The following is a 27511-nucleotide window of genomic DNA, read 5'->3' on the forward strand; positions in this document are numbered from 1 at the left end:
GTATAATTGCTGGTTGCGTGGTCAATTGCATGTGTAGCCGCCAGACCATTTTCTGGAGCGACTGTTTCCCCATCAGTGTGTGAGTGATCCAGCTTTCCTGCATCTGAGCTGGATTTGGTGCTGCTGACTTTTAATTTCGCCCTTCTGACACATGCATGGTGTACCTCATTGTGGTGTGCATTTCCCTGCCGGCTAATGATGCCGAACATTATTTTCTTCATGTGCTTACTCACCATCTCTGTGTCCACTTAGGTGAAGATCTTTTGACCATTTTCTAGTTTTTCTTACTGTTAAGTTTTTATTACAGCTTTACTAATCTATAATTCTTACACTGTGCAATTCACAATAGTAAGAATTACGGCTCCACAGGTGGCTTGAGGTGTGATCACAGTGGCACAGCAATAATGATCTAGTTCCAAAATATGCTCATCACTCTCCAAATAAAACTTACACCTGTGGACAGTCACTCCTGTGTCCCGTTCCATTTAGTTCCTGGAAGATACCAAATTCAAGGCCAGCCTCGGCTACATAGTGAGAATCTGTCTCAAAATAGCCTGCCTTCGGTTCTGTGGATTTGTCTATTCTGGACCTTTGAGAAGTGGAAGACTAAATGTGACGTTTTTGACTGTTTTTTTTTTTTCTGCTTAGCTAATTGTTTTCAGGGTTCATCTATGTTGTAACGTGGTATGTCTATTCCTTATTTAGGTCAAATAATGTTCCATTGAATGGCTGTGCCACATAAAAACAATCTGTTGGTTGGTAGGGAGATAATCTGGGTTGTTTACACTTGTGGGTTATGTACAGTGCTGTTGTTGACATTCATGTACAAGTTTTTTTTGTATGTGTTCATGCATTTTGATGTCTCTTGGGTATATACCTAGGGGCAGAATTGCTCAGTGGTTAGCCTTCTGAGGGACTGAGACTGTTGCCAGAGCATCTGCCCTGTTCACACACCTGTCAACAGTGAGCAAGTGTTCAGAGTTCTCCATAACCTCACCCACATTTGTTCATTCATCATCACTGTGTCATTCATCATCATCATGGGGTCTTATTGTAGTTTTGATTGCTGTAGAGTTTTTGTTATGAGACAGGGTCTTACTGTATAGCCCCAGCTAGCCTAGAATTTGCTCTGTAGACCCACCCCAGCCTCGAATTCGCAGAACTCTGCCTGCCTCTGCCTTCCGAGTTGCAAGGATTAAAGGAGTGTGCTGCCACACCAAGCCCTATTTTAGAGTTTTGAGAATTCTTTTTAGAGCTGCTTTGGAAGCCAGGGACCAGTCCTTTACTTTGAATCATGCTTTTGGTGTCATCTAAGAGCTCTTTGCTCTGGGCTCTGCTGGACTCCATGGCCTCATTACCTAGGGCCAGCACCCAGCCCTGCAGAGTGTTCCTCCATTAACCCACCCCCTAGCTGAGGACAGCTATGGCGAATGTACTGGACAAGAGGGAAGAGCGGGGAAAGGGACCTGGACAACCCTTTCGCTTCACACCCAGAAGTTTCTTCTCATTCCTTCCCTGGCCCCCGTGTTTCTTCCAGACCCTGGAGGAAGAGCTATTTGGGAATAATGAGGAGAGCCCAGCTTTCAAGGAGTTTTTGAATCTCCTGGGGGACACCATCACACTGCAAGACTTCAAAGGGTGAGTTCTGTCAGGGACTGCCTTCATCCATGGATGCGGCCCTTGGTGAGGGCCAGGGCAGTCAGTTCTGTCCTGGGGGAACATGGGAGCTTTTCCAGCTTCTGATGCTTTGCTCACGTACCTGCATTCCTGAAGACTCAGTGGTCCTAGGGATAATCCAGAGTGACAGGTTGGCTGAAAGGCAATGGCCTCGGAAGCATGATGAGATCGCTCCTGCTGAGGTTTGCCTTCCTAATTACATTTGGCTCAGACTGCCGGTGAAAGGAATCCACCTTCCCTACCACTCACCTGGCAGGAGAAAGAGAACCCTGTGCTCTTTGGAAGGGAATGACCCAATTTGGACAACGTGTGAAGAACAGATAATTAAGACTTCACACGAACATAATAACCCTCTCGGCAGAAATCCATGCAACAGTGTACGGTCCCTTAAATGGACAGAAAGCTAGACTATTGGGACTATTGTTTGGAAAACCCTGGCCCTTGATTTTCCTAAGATTTAGTCCAGGAGCCCAAACAAGAAGCTAACATCTTGTGAAAAGCACTTAGTTCAGTTGCAGTAGGTGTTCAATAATTGCTTTCATTCTCTGCTTCCTTCTCCTTCCCATCCCCCCCCTTTGCTCATCTTCTTCTCGCTTTGAAGTCACACTACTGTCTGGAGTCTGGAATCAGTCACACCAGGGTTAGAATCCCACCTCTGACACTCACAAGCCCTAAGATGTTGGACCAGTGGCTTTGCCTGGAGAAGAGTCCAGTTCCTTATCTGTAAAAAAGGGAGATAACCGTGAACATAATAGCACCCCACAAGGTCACTCACAGGGGATTAACACAGATAATGCAGACAAAACAGGGTTGGAACCTGAAAGGGCCTGAGGTCTGAGGTGCATCTGTGGTTTTTTTTTTTTCTTCCTTTTTCCTCCCAGTTGCTGAAGACTGTGGTCCCAGGCTGTCAGCCACATCTCTGTGAAGGGAGAAGGGCTGGCTCTTAGAAGGCCATCAGTTCTTCCCCAACTTCTCCTTCCTGGGATGATACAAGTGTGGATGGCGTGTGGTTTGTCTCTGTGAAGCTGATGGTTTGAAGTTGATCAGCTGTCCCTTCTTCTGCCAGGCTTCAGGTCTCCCATGGGCTCAGCCACATCCAGCAGAGTGACTGGCTGTCCTGGCTCTTGATCAGTGACTTGGACAGAGCAAAGGCTCATTGTCCAGCCTTGGGGGCCTTGGGGAGCTAGGTCAGGCATTGTGGGGTTATGAATGGATGATGGATGGTGGCCTTCCCACTTGAACAGCCCTGTGGAGGAGGGCGCATAACCAAGGCTTGAAGTAGAGGCTTTGCTTTAAATTAATTAGTTAGTTTATTAATTTGGTTGGGTTGTAAGACAAAGTCTCACTCCATAGCCCCAGGCTGGCCTCAAACTCTGGATCGTCCTGTTTTGACCTTCAGAGTGCTAACATGTGGCCACCAGGTCCCGGCCACCAGGTCTGCCTCTGTCTCTCATATAGGTGGTTGATGGCAGGACACTCGGCCAGGCTGCTCCGAAGAACCAGTCTCCACACCTTCCGACCTTGTACCCTCGTTGGCCCTCAACTCTTCCATGTGTTCTCACCCCCTTGTTTGCTACCTGCCCTTGGTGGCACGTGATGCCACTCATTTCACCTCTCCCCTCGTTCTGTTCCTGCCCTGTTTTATGACAGTTTCCGAGGTGGCCTGGATGTGACCCACGGACAGACAGGGGTGGAGTCAGTGTATACCACTTTCCGGGACCGGGAGATCATGTTCCATGTCTCTACCAAGCTGCCCTTCACGGATGGTGACACCCAGCAGGTAACCAGCACAGAAGGCAGGGCCAAGCTGCAGGTTGCTTCCACTTGGCAGATGGGACACACAGCCTGGGGGTGGTTGGGTGTTGAAACACTTCCTTGAGGCTCAGGGTGTAGCTCAGTGGTAGGGTACTTGTCTAGCATGCAGGAGGCCCTGGACTCTAGCTCTAGCAGGAAAAGTAGACGTTTCCCCTGGGACGTCAATGAAGGGTCCAGCTGGGAGCCGAGCAAACAGGGCTGATAAACGCTGCTCGGCAGACAGGTCTGCAGATGGGAGCCGGAAGCCGGGAGAGCCAGCTGAGTGGCACGGCTCGCAGCCAGTCAGTGCCTCGTGGGTTCAGAACATGTGGAGTGGCATCTGTGTTAGAAGGCTGCTATGGGGTTCTGTAGGGTTCTGAACAGTGGGCTCCTGTGAGCCATGCCTGGCCTGTGCCTGCTTCTTGTGGAACCTGTCCCCTGCCCTGGCCACTCAGCCCTTCTGCCTCTTTGCTGCCTTGTGCAGTGTGTATGAGAATCTTCTCAGCCTCATTGCCTGTCCCTAACCTGGGGACTCTGTGAGACTTGTGACTCCAGCCTTTGCCAGCTCTCTCCAGGGTAGCTTCTTGGAGCTCCACATCCCTAGGGAGGGCTTGGCTCTTGCAGCTGGTCCTGGCATTAACCACCTTATCCCACTTCTTTCCTCCTTCCTATCTCGGAGAACACAGGAGGGCCCCCTCCAAACTCTGACCTGTTTGTTTCTGCCAGGGCACTGGGAAGGGAGCAGGGATGCAGAATCGTAAACACTGTGCATGGCTTCTTGGGAATAAAAGAAATTGGCAAGTGAATTATGATTTGGCTTCCAAATAATAGCTGAATGTTCCAGAAACACATGGGTGTGGGATTCCTTGGGTAGCCAAAGTGGGTTTTCCCTGGGTGTCTCATCCTTGGTCCCTGTTTTCTTACAGGCTCCCTGACCTACTACCCTAGTCTGAGGCTCGTTACCTCAGGGTCATTTCAGTCTGGCGTGTGCTACAGAGCTTGGCTCTTGGCAGGGACCAAATCAATGATAGTTCTTTTCTCTTAAGAAATGGGCACCCAGCGGTGTGTGTGTGTGTGTGTGTGTGTGTGTGTGTGTGTGTGTGTGTGTGTGTGTATGTGTATGTGTGTGTGTCTGTATGTGTGTGTGTAACAAGTGAGGCAGTCAGTATGTGTAAAAAGTGCCCATTACAATGTCCAGAGCAGAGCAGACACTCTGAATGTGAGAAACTCAGTTTGAAAGGGCTGAGCCCAAGTCCTGCTTTGAGTATACATTTAATAAAAGACCAAATATATGGGTGAGACCTGGTGCACAGGAAGATCTTAACATTTGTCATCATCCATATGAACAGCCATCCACAGTTCCTGGCACGTAGTAGGGGCATGTAGCCTTTATCACATAGCAAAGTGCCTGGCACTGCTGGGTCCTGCCCACTCGGTCTCCCCTAGCCAGTTGACCTGCGTTCCTCTGAGTGTGTCCTCACCTCTGGTGGAATGATTGGTCCCCCCCCCCCCCCGCCTTCTGTCTGCATTTCCTCACCGATCCTGCCCATGTTTTCCAGGATGCCCTCTGCTGCCACCTGCTCTCTGCCCCTAAAGCTGCCAGGTACTTTCTGCCAGAGAGCAGCTGATTTACCCTTGGCTTGCAGCTTGGTTCGTGGGTTCAGGTGGCTTGCCCTGTGTTTGTGTTTCTTCTGGACCAGTTATGCCTGGCCTGACATTCTTACATTCCCTCCAGGGTCCCGAGTCCAGGCTCTGTACGCTGTTGAGTTTAGTTACACTCAGGCCAGCTGTTGTTACCTAACAACCTGGCCTTCTTCCTCTCCTTTCTTCTTGGTAGTTCCCACAGATCGAGAGAAACAGCTCCCCGAAGAGCTGGGCCTCAGAGTTCAGGGTTTACGAAAGGTGGAATAAAGAGGAATTTGTTGTTGAGCTCTTTTCTGTTTAGGGATGGTCCTAACTCTTGTCACAATGAAGTACTTTCTGTTTAGCTGCAGAGAAAGCGACACATTGGCAATGACATTGTGGCCATCATCTTCCAAGAAGAAAACACACCATTTGTCCCAGATATGATTGCTTCAAACTTCTTACATGCCTACATTGTTGTTCAGGCTGAGAGCCCGGGCACAGAGACCCCATCCTACAAGGTAAGGAAGAAGCCTCATTGAGGGGGGGCAGTCATGGACCCAGGTACATCCCTAGGGGTGGTGAGCTCAGTGACAGCAAAAGACACTAGATCTTAGCTGGGCAGTGGTGACACACGTCTTTTATCCCAGCACTCGGGAGGCAGATGCAGGCAGATCTCTGAGTTTGAGGCCAGCCTGGTCTACAGAGTGAGTTTCGCGAAAAACACCAGGTCTAAACAGTATTGCAGTCCTCATGGTTGGTCCGGCTTCCGAGATTTGGAGGCTGGCCCTTGGTGGAAAGCACCTTCTGAGATCATCCCCTCTGTGTATTCTCTAGCTCTTCAGCTTCTCACTCATTGGTCCAGAAGCCCGAGTGCTGAGCTTTGGATATGGTGATAGCATTTGCTAGAGGAAGTCTGAGGAGGAGGAGAGGAGATGGAGAGGATGGACAGGAAAGGGGAGAGAAGGGGGGGGGCAATGGGAAGACCAAGGTTAAAGGGGCCTCATAGACCCTGGCCCCTGCATCTGGATGATGTGGGCAAATGAATGACTTTAATTGGAAGATTTCGATGAGAATGCAAGACCTGGGTGATACTCCTGACTGGGGACTTTTAGTTTTTCTTTCTAAGGTACATGAAAGCTAAAAATGTCACCCTGGTCGCTGGTGGTGATACATGCCTGTAATCCCCAAATCCCAGCAGATGTGGGAGCAGGGGCGCAGGGGATGAAAGTCCCAAGCTGGCCTGCCTGGCCTACATAGTGAGACCCTGTAAAAAATAAAAAGAGGATGAGGAGGGTGTGAAGGGCAAGGTGGATTAAAGAAAGTTGGATTTAGTCAGTGTGTATTTGGTATGCATGTGTGGAAATAGTACTCTAAACTCCATTAATATGTATAGTTAATACATGTTAATTTAAAAAAAAGGGAAGGAAGGGCCACCTGCTGTAATGGGAGGAGTGTGTGGAATACATTAGACTGTTCTGGCTCCCAGCCCTCAGCATCATAGAAACAGGACACATTCCCTTGCCCTCCTCACTGGCAGCTTCACCTCCCTTCTTTTTCCCAACCTCCAGAGCAGCACATCTCTGTGTTCCACTGATTTGAGGGGCCTGGGACTCATGGGAGTTAGGCTGAGTCAGAGGTTTTAGGGTGAGGGCTAGGTGGTCTCCGAGCCACCAAGTAAGAACCAAGCGGCAAGTTTCTGCTTTTCTTTGTTTCCTGGGAAGAGAGACCAGAGTTCAGATTCCCAAAGCATTCCGTGCATCACAGAATGCAGGGTACCAGCATCTGTGCAGGAAGAGAAATGGTCCTCTCAATGCAAATGGGAGAACTGAGGCTGGGAAGGCATACTAGATGCTAACCCAAGGCCCTTGCTGCTTTCCGAGGCTTGCTGTGTCTCGGCCACCGTCACAGCCTTCACGATGGTGACATTTCTGTTTTGTCAATGTAAACCCACATGTAACAAGTGCAAAAGTCATATCAGCTTTTAAAACCAAGTATGAGACATGAAAAAATAGAAAGAAGAAAGGAGTTCTCAGGCTGGGGAGGCAGCTGTCGGTATCGTGCTGCTGTCCAAACACGAGGACCTGAGTTCAGATCCTGCACACCCACATAGAAAGCTGGTGGCATTTGTAATTCCAGCACTGGGATGGCAGAGATAGGAAGATCCCTGGGGTCAGCCAGTTGAGCCAAATAAAGGTTTAGTGAGAGATCCTGTCTGAAAAGATAAGGTGAGAGCCGGGTGTGGTGGCGCACGCTTTTAATTCCTGAACTTGGGAGGCAAAGGTAGGAGGATCTCTGAGAGTTTGGGTCCAGACTGGTCTACAGAGTGAGTTCCAGGACATTCAGGGCTACAGAGATCCTGTTACAAAACCAACCAACCAACCAACCAACCAACCAACCAAAAAACCCAAACAACAACAATATGAAACAAATGTAGAAGGCTCAGTGGGTAGAGGTGTTTACTGGACAAGTCTGGTGGCCCAGGTTTGATCACAGTACCTGTGTGGAGTACCTACTCCTGAAATCTGTCCTTTGATCTCCACATACCCCCTACCCCCATGTGCACACATGTGCACCATCTCCCTGCAGAAACACATACCCCTCCCCCAACAAGTCCATGATAAGCGTACCTCTCCTGTTGAGGTCCATGGGCTTCTTTTATATGCATGGCTCTGTGTGCCCCTCTGACATTGAGCAATCTAGCCTGCTTTGACTGAAATGGGCATTCAGTTTACAGCTGTCTGGTTCATTTGCTGGTAGACACAGGATTTCTTATTCTGTGCTTGCTGTGTGCTGGGAACACGGGATCAAGGAAGATCTGGCTTTGTTGGCCCCAGGTAAGGGACAGAGGAGCCAGTTCAGTCAGGGCAGCATTATAACCACCCTCCCCCTACTGAGGCAGGTTTGGATTTGTGACCCATGCCTGCGTCTTCCAAGGTGCTCCCCAGAGTGCTGCCCACCCAGTGCCCCCCTCCCCCCAGAAGCACCATGGGTGACTCATAAACCGTGAGGAGGACTGGCTGACACCGGGCCTTTGCTGAACCCCACAGGAGGAGGACAAGCAACAAGAAGGAAGAGGAAAGGAGGGAGGGACCCCAGACAGAGCGGCACAGCAGCCTGGGGTCTCTGCTTCTGGTCCCGTCTCCTTGTGGCTGTGTGATTGTTGTGTCCTGGCCTCGGTGTCCCTCTTTGCAAGACAGGAAAGCTGGATTGTATAACCTCAGAGAGCCTTCTAGCCCTGGCCATTTGTGGGAGCAGAGACAGAGGCAGGGTGGGGTGTGGGCTGCCAGGTGGATTGGGGCACTCTGTATTTAAGGTACCCTTTTATATATGTAGTCCAGGGGGGGCAAGTGAAGACAAAAAAACTGAATGATGGTGGTTCCTGCTATGTGCCAGACTCTGCATTACAACAGTCTTCTTTTTCTACGTTTATTTGTGTGTGAGTGTGTAAGAGTGTATGTGTGAGTGTGCATATGGAAATCAAAGGCCAACTTGCAGGAGTCAGTTCTTTCTGTCTACAATGTGGCTCCTGGGGATTGAACCCAGCTTGTTGGGTTTGGCGGCAAGTGCCTTTACCCACTGAGCCATCTCACTAGCCCTTGAATAGTCTCCTTGAAGCCTAACAAGGCCCATCAGCCTGCTCATAGGGAAGAGACTAAGACTGATTGCTGCTGAGGGCACTTAAAGCTGAGGCCACAGAGCCAGGGAGCCTGGAGCTGGAAGTCTTCCCAGGAGCCTTTGGGGCAGGTGAGAAACCGGCTCCATGAGTGTGCGTGAAATGTGACACTGAATTGCTTTCCAGGCAATAGTTCCCATCACTCTAGATTGGAAAGAGATTCCAGCTCAGCAATCAATGGGATCCCCCATCCCTACCCCTCAGGGGCCATCCCACCTGACTCCTGAAGTTCTACCAAGGTTCCAAGGCTCTTCTGTGAAGCAGGCAGCTGGGGAGGGCCTTCCCCTGCCCATCACGACTCCTTCTGAACAACCCTACCAGTGGTTTGGTTGGCAGGCCATACCTGGACATGGAGGGTGGGCCTTCGCTGGGTCTCCAGCCCTTACTCTCTCAGTCCCCATATTGAGCTTCTTCTGGCTTCAAAGATACTTCCCCAGACTGTCCTGCCCCTGCTTCCGCCCAGCCCATGCCTGCTTTAGATACAGGAAGGTCAACACAGTGTTTCTGCTTTCGGAAGCAAGTTGAGAGGAGGGGGCAGCAGAGGCTTAGCTGCCTGGGATGACTGAGGTCAGAGGAGGAGCTGAGGATGGTTGATGGATGGACACCACCAGAAAGGACTTGGATCCTGCCCCTGCTGACCTGTGGACTTAAGGGCACATCTGAGCCATTTATGTGTGCTCAAGTCTGCCAGCACAGACTACTTTAATGCAGGCCTGAGGAAGAGGGACCAGGCCAGGGGAAACAGCTGGGCCAGCGTCTGAGCTTTGTCCCAAGTGTCCCAGATACCCACTATGGGCAGCCAAATTCTCGCTCCAAGATGGAATTCTAGACTTAGGCCACCAATGCGTGGTAGGTGGATGGATGGGGGGGCAGCTGTGTCTGGCAGCTGGGGCTCAGCCAGAATCTTGTCAGTGAACACTAACCATTTCTTGACTCTGAGTGCCTCAGTTTGGGCCATGCCGACAGCCTTGAGCTTGTAGGAAGAATGCCCCATTGACCGAGGCCCTGCTTCTTTCCCTCTGGACCTGGCAGGGCCTTGTTTTGGCTGGGCCCCAGGCTGCCTGCTCATCCAGTCTGGCAGACTATTGCATCTGCCCTACTTCACAGGCCAGAGCGGTTGGCAGCATGCCAGGGCCGGCACGTCAGCCACTGCTAGTGAGGGAATAGGGCAGCCTCCCCAGAGCCCTGTAGCCTCGGGGGCTGACAGCAGGTAAAACCAAGAGAGTTGCATGCCGAGAGGAGGTGAGGAGTGGAGCCTGCCTGCTCCAGGACCTTACCTTATGCAGAGTCCCCGGACGTCCTGACAGCCCAGCCTCACAGCATCTGGCTGGAGCCTGGCTGGCCCCCATCCTCCTTCCCAGCCAATGCCTTTGGTATCTGTGCTCAAGCCTCAGCCAGACTGACTGACTCTGTATGTAGGGCCAGGCTCCAGACCTGGGTCCACTGCTGTGGCAATGCTCTCAAGAGCCCCAGACTCTTTTTGCAACCAGTATTTATTATTTTTCCAAAAACTTAAATCATTTATTGTTGTTATAGTAGTAGTAGTAGTAGTAGTAGTAGTAGTAGTAGTAGTAGTAGTAGTAGTTGTTGTTGGGGTGTGTGTGTGTGTGTGTGTGTGTGATGTGTTGGGGGAACACAGACACATCTATGGAGGTCAGAGACCACATTTGGGAGTCAGTTCTCTTCTGGGGACCATCAGGCTTGTGTGGCAGTTTTTTTTTTTTTTTTTTTTTTTTTTAACCCGTGGAGCTATCTCTCTGGCCCAATATTTACTTTTTAAACACTCAAAGTGAGTTTGATATATGATCAGGTTTGGGGGTCACTATAGTGGGGAAAAACCTCAGAGCTGTGTTGGAGTGGTCTGGATTCTCTGTGCCCCTTTCCCTGGTTTTGGGGTGCTTGTTCCATACCCCAACCATCTGTTTCCTCATCATTAAAATGGGAAGTAGTTCTCAGTTGCCTTCCCTGGGATGAACACGGCAATGGGGTATCGAGATAAACCTCCTGGCCACCCGCACTGTCTTGTAATCAGGGTCCCAGCCATTCCACAGCCCAGGGCATCATCTTGCCAAACTTACTTTTGGCCCCTAGAAAGGCAGAAGGAAGGGTGTAGGCTTCTATCCCATCCAGTGCACTAGAGGAGCATCATTTGGGTTTTGTGGGTGATGCTCACACAGACATTCTACCTGTGTTCTGGGAGGAAGGGGAGGGGTGAGCTGGTCTGCTGTAAGGAGTGGGACTCCTCTTCTGTCTTAGCCCATGCCAGACTGTTTCATTCAGGTATCAGTCACTGCAAGGGAAGATGTTCCTGCCTTTGGCCCCCCTCTGCCAAGCCCACCTGTTTTCCAGAAGGTAAAAACCTCTTCTTCCATTCTCGTCACACTCAAGACCCCAGATCTCCCCACCTGAGTGTCAGCGATTGGAATGGGATCGCATGTAGACTTGGAGGCATTGTCAGGGAAGTCCTGTTAGAGCTCTCGGGATATCTCCTTCCTGGGTATCTGCCTACCTCACCCTTGGGGCCAGTCTGGCCCTTGTTGGGAGTTTCATGATAGGGTTGTCTTCCTGTTAGTAGAAGGGCTTTCATACTGTGCTCCAGGCCAGGCACCAGTGGCAGGTATTGCCTACAGTAGCGAAGGTGCCATATGGAGGGTGGGAGCCAGCACCAGGGAAGCTGGCTTCCATGCTGGTATATTAGCAGGTGGGGCTGGCCTTGGCTGGATATGACCGGATATGAGAAGGGCTCTTTCAGGGGCTGACCCCATACCCCCTGTTCTGCCTTTCTGTTACTGTGGTTGGAAGCATTTTGTCTACAGCAGAGGCTGGGAGAATTCTGAGCCCTCTTATCTGTTTCAGGGTGCAGAATTCCGGGAGTTTCTGCTCACCAAGCTCACAAACGCAGAGAATGCTTGCTGCAAGTCGGACAAGTTCGCCAAGCTGGAGGTGAGAGTGCCAGACTGAAAGTCTCTTCTGGGCTTGCTCTTCGCTTCTTTCAGGGGTCTCACCATGGCGCTTGTTCAATTAGGGAGCCTTTTGCTCCCTCCTAAGCCCTCAGCTCTGTGTTGCTTTGGGAACTCTTTTTTTTTTTCCTTCTTGGTGGGAACTCATCTAGATTCTCGGTCTCACCAGCCAATCACTAGTTGTTTACTGAACATGTATTATGCTCAGGTCTTGTTCTGTTGTCAGGGATAAGTGGGACATTACTTCTGCGGCAATGGAGTGCACAGGCCTGGACTGAAGAGAAACTATGGTTTATAATGCAGTGTACTGTATTACACTCTGGGCTGTGATGGAGGCAGTGGACAGTGATTGCTTCTGCTAGGGAAGGTGGAGGGTGTGCTCAGGGAAGGCTTCCTGGAGGAGGTTGCTTTGGAACTGCTGAATCTTGATGTCTGATGAAGCTTTCACGTGAAGAGAGTCTGGGAAGGCATTCCAGACACGGAGAACAGTCAAGGGCCAAACAGAATCAGACTTTCTGGGGTGGGAGGTGTGGCCTGCCGGCAGCCTCATGTGGCTGGAGGACGGGACTCAGCTGCAGATGGTGGTTGAGTTAGATGGAGAAGGGTCGGGCTTACAGGTGGTGTGGGTGCTATGAAGTTCTTAAGCAGTATTTGATTCGCATGTTGGAGGCATCATTAGCCAGTGGGTGTTAGAGGAGGAGAAGGGGTTGAAAGGGAGCTAGGGCAGGAAACTGGCCAGTTAGAAATGATTAAAGTCTAAGAAACTCATCAGAGGGGAACATTTCACGGGAGGTACTGGGTAATACTGCGGGTAGGGTTGTCCAGCCAGAGGCCTGCCAGCCTCAGGGGCCCCAGGATAGCCATGAATGTGTTCCAAGACAAAAACCATAGACTAGTAAGTATAAAACATCATGAATTTCCCCCCTGGTAACCTGACTGTGCAGTTCTTATAGAGGACAGCGTCACGTCACAACGTCAGAAGGTTGGACATTCCTCTAAAGTCAGGGATGGGAAGACACTCCTAGAAATAAGGATGGGAAGAGTGGAATTCCAGGACGACACAGACTGTCAGCTTAGGCTCTGTGGTGACGACTGGGAGAGGAGCTTCGTTAGGACTGTGACCTGGAGAAAGGGCTTGTCCATTCTGTGTGTATGGAGCCCCCTGGAGGCTGCATGCATAACCCCGGCTGATACCTGGCTGATAGAGAGCCATGGGCAGAGAGGCTGGGGATATAGATCTTGGTCTGAGATCTGGACTGGGCGTCCCCAGGGCAAGCCTTGGAAGAGGTGGTATGGCCAGGGAGAGTGAGAGCAGGGGCTGGCCCGGAACGTCTGTGCTACCTGCTGTGTCAGTGAGCATGAAGTTCAGGTTCGTCTAAGACCCCACCACGGCCAGGAGCTGGTGACAGAATAGCAGCCCTCAGACCAGGCATCTGGAACCCAGAAGGAAGTACACAGGTTGGTGTCTGCACTCTGTGTATACCTTTCCTTTCTAGGACCGGACCCGGGCTGCTCTCCTGGACAACCTTCATGATGAACTCCATACACACACTCAGGTCATGCTCGGCCTAGGCCCTGAGGAGGACAAGTTTGAGAATGGGGGTCATGGAGGATTCTTGGAGTCTTTTAAGGTATGGACACAGGCTAACTTGGGGTTACTGCGGCAGAGGGCAAGGCAAGCCAGTCGCTAAGTTAGTGGGAATATGGCCTCAGAGCCCAAGGGCCAGTTAGAGGTGACAGGATGGGGTGGGACTTTGCAGAGGGCTGGGGCATTGTGTATATGAGGTTGGGGCAGCTGGCAAGGACTCCAGTGACCTCCATGCTCTCTGCCTTGGCCTGGACCATTGTCAGCCCGGGAATCCTCTGAGCAGGCACGTGAGTGGGCAGAGGAGAGACCACATGAACTAAGAAACTCGCTGTTTCCCCCTGTCTCCCTCTGTGGTCGGGGAGCCCAGGGAAGAATGGTGGGATGAGGTCACAGCCTTGGGGTCTTCAGTAGCTGGCTGGGGTGCTACATGAGTCTTCCTTGCTGGCAAAGTCCTGGGACCTGGCTGGGGGTGGGTGGAGCCACAGGCAAGTCTCTCTAGCATTGAAAAGGGCTGAGTTTTATCTCGGAGGAGCTCCCTGTCCCCAGAAGTATGCAGATGGAGCCTGGATGGCCACAGAGCCAGTGAGGGGCAGAGAAGGTTTCTCTATCATGTCCTGGTTGAGTGCTTGCCGGTCCACACTTATGTTGGTGTCTCATTTGAACCTGATTGTAATGGTGTGCCTTTGGCTAGATAGTATTTCTCAGTCTCTCCTTTAACACAGGGTGGGGTGGTGGTGCTGGAGGGCAAGCTACAAGAGACCACAGGGTCTCAGGACCCTGCACCTCAGAGGTGTGGCTTTGTTCCCACCTAGACTTTCTCAAGGTTCTGTCAGGTTTCCCTCCCATCAGAGAGAGAGCCATAAACAGGACATTTTAAGGCCGCTATTAGGATCGGGATTACATGTATTTAAAAATCCCAGCTATAGTGTAGTAGGCAAGGTCTTTAAAGTCCCTAAGCCACAGTTTTCTTGCTAAGGACCCAGAGATAATAAATCGGACCTCTGTCGCTGTGTTGTGAGAGTTCATTGGAATAATGCCCGGAAATTGCAGATTGCCTATGACACAGTAAATACCCTTAGCTGTTGTAACAGGGCACACATTAACCATGCTGTATAGGTTACATATAATCTTAAACCTCCTAACTGTCATTAGCGCTCTGTGGGGGAAGGCTGGCATTATGGATATAATAATTTTGACATAAGAATTCACACTCAGTTTTAGTAATTGTGAGTATTGTCTCACATGTGAGGAAACAAAGACACAGAGACTAAGTAATTTGCCCCAGGTCACCTCGGAGACAGAGTTGAATTCAGATCTCCTAAATTCTTACCAGCTACATGATACTCCCTCCCAGGTTCTGACCGGGAAGATTCCACCCCAGCCGGTCAGGCCCGGGCAGGTCTGGGTCAGCTGTGCACTGCCCGGCTGGACAGCTGAGAGCAGGGCATAGCTCTGCTGGCCTTAGCCAGCTACTGAGACTCCTCCCGGGGTGGGAGGAGCCAAGCTGCTTGTCCAGGCTGGTGGGAGATTCCTGGGGCTTCTGGTTTAGTCTTGATAGAAGTGTCCGTGAAAGGGAAGTGGCCGTGAAAGGGAGAAATCTGGGGAATTAGATGCAAGAGGAGCTGGGTGTGGAGGTGCCTGCCTGTGTCCCCAGCATTTGGGAAGCCAAGGCAGGAGCATGATGAGTTCAAGGATGGGTTGGGCTACATAGTGAGACTCTGATATATATATATATATTTGGTTTTCCGAGACAGGGTTTCTCTGTGTAGCTTTGGAGCCTGTCCTGGAACTCACTCTGTAGCCCAGGCTGGCCTTGAACTCACAGAGATCCGCCTGCCTCTACCTCCCGAGTGCTGGGATTAAAGGTGTGCGCCACGCCCGGCGACTGTTTGATTTTGAGAAAAGTGAAAATAAAGGGTAGAGGAGAGAAGGAGCAGAGATGGGAGAGGGAGCCATGGTAGGTAGATAGCTTCACCAAGAGGAGGGTGAATGTGAGATTAGCTAATAGGGAACAGGCTTGGGCCTAGGGGAGGCAGAGGAGCAGCCGCTTAGAGGCCTTCTGAGGCTCTGGGGGCTCTTAGAGGCCTTCTGAGGCTCTGGGAGGGGGAGCCCTGCCCCACCCACCTCATGTCACACCTCTCAAAGTGTTCCACCTCCTACAGTAGATTAATTTACGTAGAATGACCTGAACTGAGCTGTGCTTGATAAGCTAGCAGGATGCTGTGTTTTGCAGACATTTTATGAAGCATTTGTTGCTTTTTACTCGTTTCCTTTTTTACTTTAGAGCTAGTTTTTTCCCCCCTTCGGCTTTCAAATATTTATGTGACATTGTATGTAGGCGGTGGACATTCTGCCCATGGGGTTCAATGGATGAGGTGGCCCAGCAGCTAAATACAGGTGACAGATTTAAAAGATAGTGCCTCAAGGCCATTCCCCCAGTCTCTTGCATCTGTTCGGAGTAGTAGCAGTTGGTGTGTTTCACTTCAGGTGTCTGAGGTATCCCTAGAGAGGCTTTCAAGAGAGGGCATACTGCAAGACTCTACTGTGACTGGCCTGCGAGCCAGTATTCCAGAGACTTCTTTTTAATTCTGTGGTTGAGGACAGACATGTTTTTTTTCCATTCAGAGTTCACGTCTGCCTTTGAGGTTGTGAGAGGGTGGGAGTCAAAGGGGTCATCAGGGTCAGGCACACAGAGTGAACCCTTGGACCGAGTGTTTCTCTTGCTCTGGAAGGAGACCTTGGCTTCTCCTGTTGACCTCTTCAGTGTTGATCCAGGTCTCCCACGTGGAGAGACCTGGGCAAGGGGGCAGGCATGGCCCTGGCCCAGTTCAAGAGTTCATCTCTAGTTTTTTTTTTTTCCTCCTTACGAGGGCCTTAGGCAGGCTTGTGGTGTCAGAATTATTGACATTTCTTTTGGGATTAATCCTGGACCTCTGTGAGATCTCTTCAGAATGAAAGGTTGTCTGCAATGCTGCCTGAAAGAAAATGCCTGGGTTGAAAGTTCTCTCACAGGCAGATGCGAACTGAGGATGCTCGGGGCTGAGCGTCACCCCAACACCTGTCCCCTTCAGACTGGTCTTCTCCAGAGGGTCAGAGCCCAGAAGCAGACCCACTGTGACCGTAGGCTGAGCATGCCACGTGGGGTGGTTCTTCACGTCTCACTTCAGTTCTGGCTGTGAGTGGAAGCGCCCCTCCATGAGACACATACCAGTTGCTTTATGGATCCCTAGATCTGCTTGTAAACTGAGCTGCCTGGAGGAGTCTCAGGACCTGCTAGGTCTACTGACATTTGGAAGTTTTCATTTTCATATAGATGACGATCTAAAAAACCTACACCTTTCTAGTGAAAAAGTCTCGTCCTTTGCAGTGATGACTTGGATGAAAGATGTTTCCATGGCTCAAGCGGGTGGCTGCGGCCATGCTCTTGGAAACTTGCAGAGTTTTGTTTTTCTGATAAAAGAGCTGTGTATCACTCCCTTTTTGGAAGGTACTTATCCCTAGACTGCTGGTCTGTAATGAAGTAAAAAGAAAAAGTGACAGTTGATTTGTCTGTGTGTTAAGCGTATAGCACATACAGGCCATGGTTTGAGAAAACACTTGACTGGCCCAACCCTCCACTGACCTCATAATGTGGAGGCAAGGAATAGAAGACAACAGGACAGGATTGGGACCACAAGGAACAGAGAGGCAGCAGGCTAGCTTCTCTGACCCTTTGAGGAACTAGGTGGTGCATTGGTCTTACCTGACACTGGGTGGCAGGAGAGGTCCTAGACATCTCTGGCAAAGTCTTAGGGGGTCCTGTAGCCACAGGCAAGGGCAGCCTGAGTCACATCAGTGATGGTGGAGGGAGCACAGACCCCAGCCTTTGACATCTCTGTCACCCCCTTTTCCCCTGAGAGAGTCGTGGTACCAGGATGGTTGCATGCCATTGGTGGTACACACACATTTGCACACACACACACACACACACACACACACACACACACACACACACGGAGGCGGGTAGGAGAGGACAGGGGAACACTCAGGCCTTGGGCTTGGCTCTGCTCAGCTCATGGCTTGGAGCCATAGACTATGAGTGAGCTGCTAGCATGTCCCTGCTGGAGGAACGGAAGACCCTGACTGAAGCCGTCTCAGCATGCGGGAGGTCAGTGTCTTTGTCTCAGAGGCCCCTGCCTCGGTTCCTTACTGGGCTTTGGGTGGGCATGACCTACCTGGTGCTCATCTCGTTAATTTTTGTCCCGATGTTGAGTTGTTAAATGGGAACAACTAGCAAACTCTTTTGTAAGGGGGCCATGGGGCTGGTGGCTAGGAAGCGGCTTGTTCTGCGACGCCAGCTGGGGCTGAGACGATGGCACACACGGGTGATGGGAAAGCAGTGCATTTCATCGTCCTCATGGGAGAGCTTGCTGGAAGGCAGCGGTGAGGTGTGCCGAGGGCTAGGAGGCCACAGGGACCGAGGGAGATTGGTGGAGCCAGAGTGATGGGCCAGGAGGACAGCAAGGGACAGTCATGTGAAATGATAGGAAAGGCCAGCCCAAGACGGCAAGGTTTAGAAATTTAGGTGAGAGACCAGTTATGTCCACACAAGAGCTTTCCATGGGTCAGGCCACCCACTACGAGAATGAGCGGCCGGTCCCTGGTGGACACAAGCCGGGGTCAGGTGAGCTTTGCCAGACAGGGCTGAGCAAGCGTGAGTCCCACTAGTCCCAAGGCCTCCTGCACAAAGGCTTCCGTGATGTCCCCTTCCCTGCCTTTCTCGTCCCACTGCCGCCCCCTCCCCTCTGCCCCCCTCTCTCCCCCCCTTTTGTCTCGCTCCCTGGCCCTTTCGTTCAGTTGCTCATTGTACTGTGAAATTCTTCAGATGTCACCAGACAGTTCCATTCAAGGCAAGCATGGTTTTGGGTCTCAGCGATGGCTCTCACTTGTCTTTCACACTAAAATCCGGGCAGGAGAGCTCACCGGAGTGGGCAGGTGTCATCCCAGGTGTTGGCTGCACACTGTCTCATTTCATCCTTGTGACAGCTCCTCCGGCAGGGCCTGGGAGAACCAGGACTCCACCTTTCCTGCTGCCCAGAGCGGGAGAGCAGGTGACTGACAACCCGCCCAGCCCTGGAATTCCGTCAGCTTATTGGCTCCTCAGATTCTCTTTGTTGACTCTGACAGTGGCACATGGGCATCGTCCCTGAGATCGGCCTTTGAATTTTTTTCTGAGAGTGGGCCGCCTAACCTCCTGCTTTCCAGCCCTCTTTAGTTAATCAGTGAATCCCTCCATCTTGCCCTTCCCCTCCATCTCCTCACTCTCTCCTTCTCCCACCTCTCTCTCCCGCTTCCCGGTCTCTTTCCCTCTTCCTCTTCCCCTCTCCTCCCTTCCCCATTCCTCCCTCTCCTCCTCTTCTCCTTCCCCCCATTTTTGGAGACAGGACCTTACTATGTAGCCTAGGCTGGCCTCGACCTCTCAAGCCCCCCAAGTTGCATGGATTACAGGCATCCACTACCATACCCAGCTTTTGTATTTTCAATCTTAGGGCCTGGTATACTAGATTTGGATCCCAACTCTGTCTCTTACTGATGTGTGACATTTATTTATTACTTGAGAGACTTTTCTATTCTCTCTATACCTGAGTGTCTTTGTCTCAGAGGCCCCTGCCTTGGTTCCTTACTGGGTTTTGGGTGGGCATGACCTACTTGGATTCGGCAAGATTGTGTATGGAGGCTCCTTAGAGCAGATACACTGCACATGGCTTACTATTCATACTTGGATCCTTTCTGAGAAAGAGACAATGAGGACCAGATCAGGACTCAAATGAAGAGTGTGAAATGTTGGTGACCCTAGCAGTGGTGGGACAAGGAATGAGCATATAAAGATGCTGGCATTTATGAAATATTAATGTCATTTAAGGAGCCTTTTTCCCCCATCTAAGGACATATCAGATATTTTCAGGTTCCAAAGAGTACATGGCTCTATGACGCTTGGGCGGCAGAATGAATCAAACATGCTGGCTCTTGCAACCATGTCCCAGGAACACTGTTGCTAGGCAACTCTTTTGTGGTCCAGAGAGGGGAGAGGTGACATTCCTCATGGGGCATCTTTGATTCAGACAATAGAGGCTACAAGATGTCAATTTGAGGCCGACAGTCCCACACCTCATTGTTGGTGGTTTGTCTTGAGGGCGGTTCCATATACCAGCAGCCTCTCTGAATCTCTGTCCCTTGTCAGAGGGAATGGCATTCAGGACGAGGCCCTTTGCCAATCCCAAGTCTCAAAGGTGTCCCTGGGGTCCTGAAGAGCAGTATTTGTGCCAACTTGGAACTCTTCCTGGATGTCTCAAGGGAAGGACGGGGGCTTTGCTTTTCCTGTGGAGAGATCTGTTAGTGGGCACATGGGTTGTGTGTACATGACTGAGTCCAGAAAGGAGGGGGTGGGCTGCAACTTAGTCCGTATGTTTCCTGATGCTAGGGTGACAAGCTCACACCCTGGTGAAGAAAATCCACTAATTACTGGAGCAGGAAGTCCAGGTGACTGGCTCAGTTGGTCAGAGCACCCACCTTCTTTCCCTCCTTCCCCTGTGTGGTCCTGGGCTCTCCAGCTTTGTCGTCAGGCTAGGCCTCCCAAATGGCTCTTTCAGGTGCGTTTTCCCCAAAGCCACCAGCAGACATCCCTCCCGTTTCTCTAGCAAGGGATGAGTTAAACAAGTACTTTAAACTGAGCATGGGTACTTTGCATCCCGGGAAGGAGGAGGAGACACTGGAATGGATGTTGGTCCTGCTGATTAGAGTTTGGTGCCTGTACTTGAGCCGCTAATAGTACAGGTGTCTAGGAGCCTTGTTCTTTGGGCCCCAGAACAACTGATTGACACATAGGGACCATCATCACAGACACTGGAGCTTGCATTATAGCCTACTCTTAGGAGTGTTCTTTGGGCACTCTTTGGACTCAATTCCCCTTTGGCTTCAATACCACATTTCTAGCATTTTGCATGATGCTGAACGTACAGAAAACACGTTGTGCTTAATAGTAACAACACCATAAGCTGTATTTGTGATGCACTGGGCTCTCTCTTAAGAGCTTTATATGTTCTTATTGCTACTCCCTGTGTAGACAGGTCCTATCCCATTCCACGTAACTCTCAGAGAAGCTAAGCAACCTGCAGGGTCCCCAGCTAGCAGGCGGTGCAGCAGAGAGCCCAGGTATTACTCCTGGTAACAGCAGCTAAGACGTTTGTGCTTTTGATCACTGGGTTGTGTTGTCTGTTGTGTGCCATCTTGTTGAGAAACTGGATGGATGGTCAGAGGGCAGTGATGCAAGGGCTTGGGGTCACTGGAGGAAACCTCTGCAGTACACCTCGGCTTTAAACGCTCTGTAGCAATTGAGAGTGTTCTCCTTGGGGGAGCCAGGATCCTGCAGCACTTCTGTTGGTTGGAAGGCCTCCTGTAGATGGAGCTGAGTTCCAAGCATCATAAACACCCCGCTTTGACCCTGTGCAGAACAGCATTGCCCTCTAGAGAAGTCCAGGGAGGGATTGTCACCCCAGGTCCAGCTCTTCCAGGGTCCCACTCAGTGTTCTTATAGCTTAGCTATTCTCATTTTCTCATGCACCATGACAAACCTGACTGTCCTGGTTGTCATTGGCTGGACACTTAACAGCTTGCCGATACCCACCCCACCCCACCTTGCCCATCCTTTGCTCTTTGCTGGCCACGAGTGAACACAAGGTTCCACAACCCCAGCAGCCCCTGCCTGTGACCAATCTGAGCGCATATCTCTTTGAACAGCTGTGCAGACCTGTAGTGTTGATTTGGAAAGTGTGTCTTCAGCTTCTGCAAGCCCAAGTGAGGGCAAGCTGTAGCTCCAATGCACGGACGTGCCGGAACTTGTTCCAGGGTTCTACATCAAGGGTGACTGTAGACACACAAGGCACACCAGTGATAACGGTGGGAAGAGCAGTCCAGCATACACTTAGGAGAAGCTTAGCTTTGTGAACCCAGGAACGATGTGCGGTTGATGATGTAGCTCGGTGGTAGAGCTCTTGCCCAGCATGAGAGAGATCCTAGGTCCATTCCTCAATGCCACACCAGAAAATCAAAATCAAAATAAAAAGGAGTCAGTGTTCGGTCTGGCACTTGTGTTCAGTCCCCATCTTGTGTGGAATGTGTGACAGTCATTTTTACAGACAAGGAAGCTGTAACCCAGAGATGTGGAGTTGCTAACTAGACAGTGTCATTGAGGTTTGCTGAGCTCCAGGCCTTTCTTCCCCTCCCATACAAGGAGGATACCAAGTTGGCCCACCTTGCACCACTGAGCCCTCAGACCCTGCCTGGACAGAATTCAGAGGACTCTGTGAATACCAGTTACTGAGGTGTGGGCTTTGTGACTGTGTGCCTGCTCACGCTAGTGTGTGCATTGAAGATGTACACGTGAGCCCAGGAGAGAGCCATCTAGAGGGACCAGGGACTGACCAGGACTCTCAGACCTTTGTCACACCCCATCTCTTGCAGAGAGCCATCCGTGTGCGCAGCCATTCCATGGAGACCATGGTGGGTGGCCAGAGGAAGCTGCATGGGGGCACCATTCCTGGCAGCCTCAGTGGTGGTATTGTCCACAACAGCATGGAGGTCACCAAGACCACCTTCTCAGTGAGTACTTTGGATCCTGGGCCAGCATGTGTGTGGCGGGGGAGGAGTAGGGAGGAAGGGTGTGTCTCACCCCAGGTTTGGGCTGGGCAACTTCAGCAGGGCAAGCTGGATGATGGGCTGGGGAACAGTGGAGCTGCTGAGGAGGTAACCCAGCCTCTGCTCGATGACAGTGGGCCTGTGACGCTTCCATGCCGAGTACCCCTGGGGTTGGTTTGTACTGTGGATTGTGCACTGTGTCTGTTTAAGAACTGAGCTTGGGGGCTTATGAGGGAGACCCTATTAATGACAGCTGTGGCCACCCCAGCTTGCTCTGCACCAGGCACTGAGCTGGTGATTGACACACAAGACCCCACCTGATCCCCATCACGGTTGTTTGAACAGACATGGGGGCACCCTCCATCCCACACATTAGGGAAAGGAGGCCCAGAGAGGTTAGGAAACTTACTAAAGTCACCCAGCTAAACTGAAGATCTGGGATTTGAAAGCAGGACTTCCTGATACAAAATTTAGCCTCCTCCTACTGTGTGTTCAGTTCTCAGGGAGAGACAGCCCCGTGGGTCTGTGAGCTTAGGCCTCTTGTCTCACACCAAGGGCGGGTGAGGGAACCCCATAGCCAGCCATTAATAAGGCAAGTGGCTTTTGACTTGTATGGACTGGAATTTTCTTTGAAAAAATTTTTGAATAGCAGCATAGAGCCATCGAGATGTTGACTTTTTATTATAAATGGCCTTGAGCAATGGCTTGATTTATCTAATGCTTTCCTATCTATTATCTTGTTTCTCTCAGAAGGTCCTATCAGCAGAGCAGGGTGATTTCCTGTGGATGAGGAAGCTGAGGCCCAAAGAGTTTGACCATTCTCCCGAAGAGACACAGCACCTGAGTGGCACTGGGGGATTGGCATCGGCATTGGCAGGCTCCAGGCTTTTCTGCCTTCTGGCTCAGACTTTCACCCGTGTGCCTCTTTCCCGCCATGAGGCTGGGGGATTGTCAAGCAGAGACCTTGGCCAGCTCCCCACTGCCATCAGTGCCTGTGGACTCAGCTAAGAGGCTTTTATTTGGTCTGTTATCGCCACTCTTGCCTGGGTCCATTTATTCACAAGCAGTGATGGCGAGTCAGGACCTCTAGATCCTTATTGCTAGCTGACCCTGACACATCCCTCCAATTTCTGGTCCTTGGCTTTCTCAATCGCAAGGTGAAAGGTGGCAGCTGACCACTCCCAGGGCTCTCTAGATTTTTCAATCCGTGATTCCCCTAAATCGTCCCAACCAGCTCGGCATCTGGCCCCCCTGTGATGAGCCTGTGATCCTCCAAGAGTTCTAGGCTCTGTTAGATCATTGCCTGCTGCCATGGGCTTGGCTTTACAACAGGAAAGAGGCTGTGAGTGACTCAAGTGTTGGGGTCTCAGCTCCTTGCTGTTTTCTGGGGTCTCACCAGGCCAGGAGTCCTGTGCAGACCAGAGAAGGGGTGGGAAGGAAGGGGTGGGCACGCGTACTCACTGTGGCGGTTTTATCGGCAGCCTCCAGTGGCCGCGGCAACCGTGAGGAACCAGTCACGCAGCCCCATCAAGCGGCGGTCGGGCCTCTTCCCCCGCCTGCACTCGGGCTCTGAAGGCCAGGGGGACAGCCGGACACGATGGTAACTGTCAGGGCCTGGACTCCATCCCAGCTGTGGGGCCTGTCAGCTCTCTTCTTATGGCTGTCAGGTGCCCAAGCATGGGGACAGGTTTTCCTAGTGTCAGGCTTCCCCTGAACCCTGGCTTCACTACCTATACATCCTGTCACTTGTGTTTAGCAGAGAGGCGCTGACTGGAGAGCTGGGCAGTGATGGGGAGAGTTGCTGATGTAAAGACATTGAACAGATCTGTGTGATTGCTCAGAGAGGGTGTGCAGAGCCCCAGTGTTCACAGACGAGTAGAAGATCAAGGGCTGACAAAGACAGCTGGGAGGGAAGGGAGAGGCCGCACTGCACAGGGCGTGTGGGGTCTCTAAAGACAGGAGGGGAGGAGCTCCTGTGGTGTCTGTCACAGAGGCAAGTTTGTTGTGTGAGCCAACCTCGTGGGTTGATAGGAGCAACCAACAGTGCATGATGGGAGAGTGGCTCAGGGTGTAGTGTTGCTGGGCAAGTACGGGGATGTGGGTTTGGACCCCCGGCATCTGTATAAGAAGCTGGTGTGGTGACAGGAGGACCCCTGGAGCTCTCAGGTCAGCTGGTGGCTCCAGGTTCAATGGGTGACTGTCTCAGAAAACGAGGTGGAATGTGATGGAGGACCAAACCCCACCATGTTGTCTTCTGACCTCCATGGGCACAGGCAGTTGAAAGCACCTGCACATACATGTGCACACACACACACACACACACACACACACACACACACACACACACGCGCGCGCGCGCGCGCGCGCATGCACACACACAGAGTTTCTACAGCCTTTAGCACCTCTAGGGTGCCTGTGATTGTAAAGGTAAATAACAAGTGCTGACGAGGATGTGGGGGTGTTGGCACATTTGCACGTTGCTGGTGGGGATGTGAGATAGTGCATCCGATTTGGAAAACAGTCTGGCAGCCCTCCAAGGGCTAAACATAGAGTTACCACAGGACCTAGCAACCCCACCCTTAGGTGTATATAGAGAGACCACGAGAACTGGAAATGGTTGTCCATAACAACACAGGCACCTTGAATAGGTGCAGCGTCATTCATGGGGCCTCAAAGAGGAAGCAACTGAAGGGCCTGCCGTCTGACGACTAGAGAAGGAAAATGAAATAAGTATACCCACAGAGTGTAATATTGTTTTGTAATACACAGTGAGTACTGAGATACTGATGCAGGCCACAACATGGGCAAACGTTGAAAATGTGAGGCTAGTAGCATCCAGATGTGAAGGCCATGTACATTGTCAAGTCCTGTTTCTATAGGGTGTCCAGACTAGGCAAAGTCCACAGAGACGGAAAGAAATAGGTTAGGGGTTGGGGTGGGCAGTGATTGCAGATGAGCCAGGGTTTCTTTTAAGAGGCCTTAAAATGATCTAAAGTTAGATTGTGGTGATGGCTGCACAATTCCACGAGCATATTAAAAATTGTGTCCTTGTCCACTTTAAATAGATGAGTTGCGTGGCACGTGTATTATGCCTCATTAAAGCTGCTGCTGTAAAAGGTGCGCTGAAGGGCTGGAGAGATGCTCAGCGGTTAAGAGCGTGGGCTGCTCTTGCAGGGGACCTGGGTTTGGTTCCAGGCATCCACACGGAGGCTCACAACCATCTGTAACTCTAGTTTCAGGGGATCCAGTGCTCTCTACAGACCCATGAGTACACCAGGCATGCATGTGATGCACATACATACAGGCAGGCAAACACACATAAACAATAAATAAGTAAATAAGTAACTCTTGAACAAAAAAAAAAAAAACAAAGCAGAACAGAAATCAGTGGTCCTGAGGCTCAGAAGTATTAAAGAAAAAAACAAGTGAATTGCGGACAGAGCTGTCCTGGTCCCAGAATTTGCTATAGGGTAAGTTGTGGTCTTTGCTGAACTGCAGGAGAAGAGAGCTCTTGGATCTTTGGGCTTGAGCATCCTTTCACTCCCCAGCATCCTAGGGCTGCCGAGTCACATGTAGGATGTCCTCAAGAGTCACTACAGTAGGTGGCCCCTAGCATCTCTCAGGAATCCATGGGTGCTGGGTTGATTCCTGTGTGAGTCCCTCTCAGTTCCCCGTCACCTTCTCTTGATCCATAGCTCTGCCAGGTGGAATGGCCAGCATGGGAGAGGGGTAGACTTTGACTGGAGGCCCTCAAGCCAGGGCCCCTGTTTGGTGGCCTTGGACCATCACCGTGAATCCAGACTGGCCTTTATTGTAGGAGCAGAAACCTCTGCTGTCTGCTGCTGTCTCAGAGGCTTGGGTGGGGAGGGAAGAGGTGGCTACCCTCTGTGTACTGGCCCCCACAGCCTGAGCACTGTCAAGGGTCAGGGGTGGACAAGGGCAGGGGCCTGACTCCCAGGCCTCACTTCCCTTCATTCTCTTCCCCCTAGTGACAGTGCCTCCAGCGTTCCCAAAACCCCGGATGGCGGACACTCTTCTCAGGAGATCAAGTCTGAGACCTCGTCAAATCCCAGCTCTCCAGAAATCTGTCCCAACAAAGAGAAGTAAGAGAGTTGGGGTTTGGGAAAGGCTGGCTGTAGCCATCTGGGCTCTGCCTCCAGGCAAGCCTAGAGTGACAGTTCCTGCCTTTGGAAATCTCTGGAACACCAAGACCACCAGGCAGAGACCGGGGGAGCCACGGTGGGCCAGCTCAGTCCTCTGGTGGATTTGCCTCACTCTCCGTTTGCCTTGCTTCCCGTTCCCCACAGGCCCTTCATAAAGTTGAAGGAGAACGGCCGTGCCAACATCTCCCGCTCCTCCTCCAGCACCAGCAGCTTCAGCAGCACCGCAGGGGAGGGCGAGGCGATGGAGGAGTGTGACAGTGGGGTAAGTGTGCCCTCATTCAGCCAGGGGGCAACGTTCTGGGGCCCAGCTGGCTAGACTGTGCTTTCAGATACCCTGGAGAAGGTGTGGTCTAGGCAGCGGCTACCACCAAATGAGAGCAGTGAGTGAGGGGACCCTGTCTCAACAAAGTGCTTAAGAGCAGCAGTGGAGGTGGTCCCTGCCAGGGGGACACCAACTGGAAAGGGAAGGGGTCAGGGAAAGGCTGCAGTCATGGCTGGGCTAGAAGTGCCAGTGTGAGGTTGGAGGCAGTGGCTTGCACGGCCCATTCCAGGACAGCTGTGGGACTGCCGGGCGGGCATACATTGGCCTCTCTCACCCAGTTTCTCTCCCCAGAGCAGCCAGCCATCCACAACCTCACCCTTCAAGCAGGAGGTGTTTGTCTACAGCCCGTCCCCGAGCACCGAGAGCCCCAGTCTGGGGGCCGCTGCCACCCCCATCATCATGAGCCGGAGTCCCACAGGTCAGTGGCATGTGAAGATGTGCATGATGTGGTTGGAAGGGCAGAGCTGCTCCCTGACCGCTGTTCAAAGGGCATGCCCCCCAGGCATGCTGACTTGGCCAATTTCTCCTTTTCCAAGATGTGAGGGCCTTACTACATTTGTACAACCAAAAAAAGCTCATAGTCTTCTTATATATGGGGAAACTGAGGCTTAGAGAATTGAATGATTTCATGATGGAGGAGTTAGGATTGATTGATTAGAAAGCTGAGAATTCTCTGCTCACCTCTTGGACTACCCTGTCCCCACCTAGGGCCAACGCCACAGCCTCACGTGATGCTAGCACCTGGCAGTCAGAGGAAGCAGCAGTGGAGGAGGCTGGAGGAATGCAAGACTGTGTTCTTGCATGAGGTTCTGTGCATGAGGTTCAGTGCAATGGGGGTCATGGGGGACGAGAGAGAACAGGGGTTATGGGGACCGTGAGTGCTGAGCAGGCTACCAGGAGGCCTGCTGAGGACTCAGGTGTTGTTGGTAAAAGCCACTGAAGGTTCTGGAAATACCACCTGGCATTGAGAAAGACCATTTGGCAGCTGCATGCTGAGTATAGAAAGGATTGGTGGGGGCTGGGGAGGATGCACCA

The 27511-nt window shown here is 51.5% G+C and overlaps 1 protein-coding gene across 13 annotated transcripts in view; it reads left to right on the plus strand.

Moving 5' to 3' along the window:
• Window positions 1-27511, plus strand: part of Rap1gap2 (RAP1 GTPase activating protein 2) — a 230443-nt gene that overhangs the window by 194878 nt on the left and 8054 nt on the right. For 12 of the 13 annotated variants that reach the window (XM_052756083.1, XM_052756087.1, XM_052756088.1 and 9 more), the window contains 11 exons: window positions 1538-1638; window positions 3328-3457; window positions 5460-5615; window positions 11051-11122; window positions 11627-11713; window positions 13227-13361; window positions 21818-21955; window positions 23473-23591; window positions 25981-26094; window positions 26299-26416; window positions 26768-26894. In XM_052756083.1, the coding sequence (XP_052612043.1) occupies window positions 1538-1638; window positions 3328-3457; window positions 5460-5615; window positions 11051-11122; window positions 11627-11713; window positions 13227-13361; window positions 21818-21955; window positions 23473-23591; window positions 25981-26094; window positions 26299-26416; window positions 26768-26894 (1297 nt within the window). The remainder of the gene's footprint in view (window positions 1-1537; window positions 1639-3327; window positions 3458-5459; window positions 5616-11050; window positions 11123-11626; window positions 11714-13226; window positions 13362-21817; window positions 21956-23472; window positions 23592-25980; window positions 26095-26298; window positions 26417-26767; window positions 26895-27511) is intronic. The other variant, XR_008222175.1, reaches the window with a different exon arrangement.

Source organism: Peromyscus californicus, unplaced genomic scaffold, assembly GCF_007827085.1.
Source record: "Peromyscus californicus insignis strain IS unplaced genomic scaffold, ASM782708v3 Scaffold_3__1_contigs__length_106647218, whole genome shotgun sequence".
Lineage (NCBI taxonomy): Eukaryota > Metazoa > Chordata > Mammalia > Rodentia > Cricetidae > Peromyscus > Peromyscus californicus.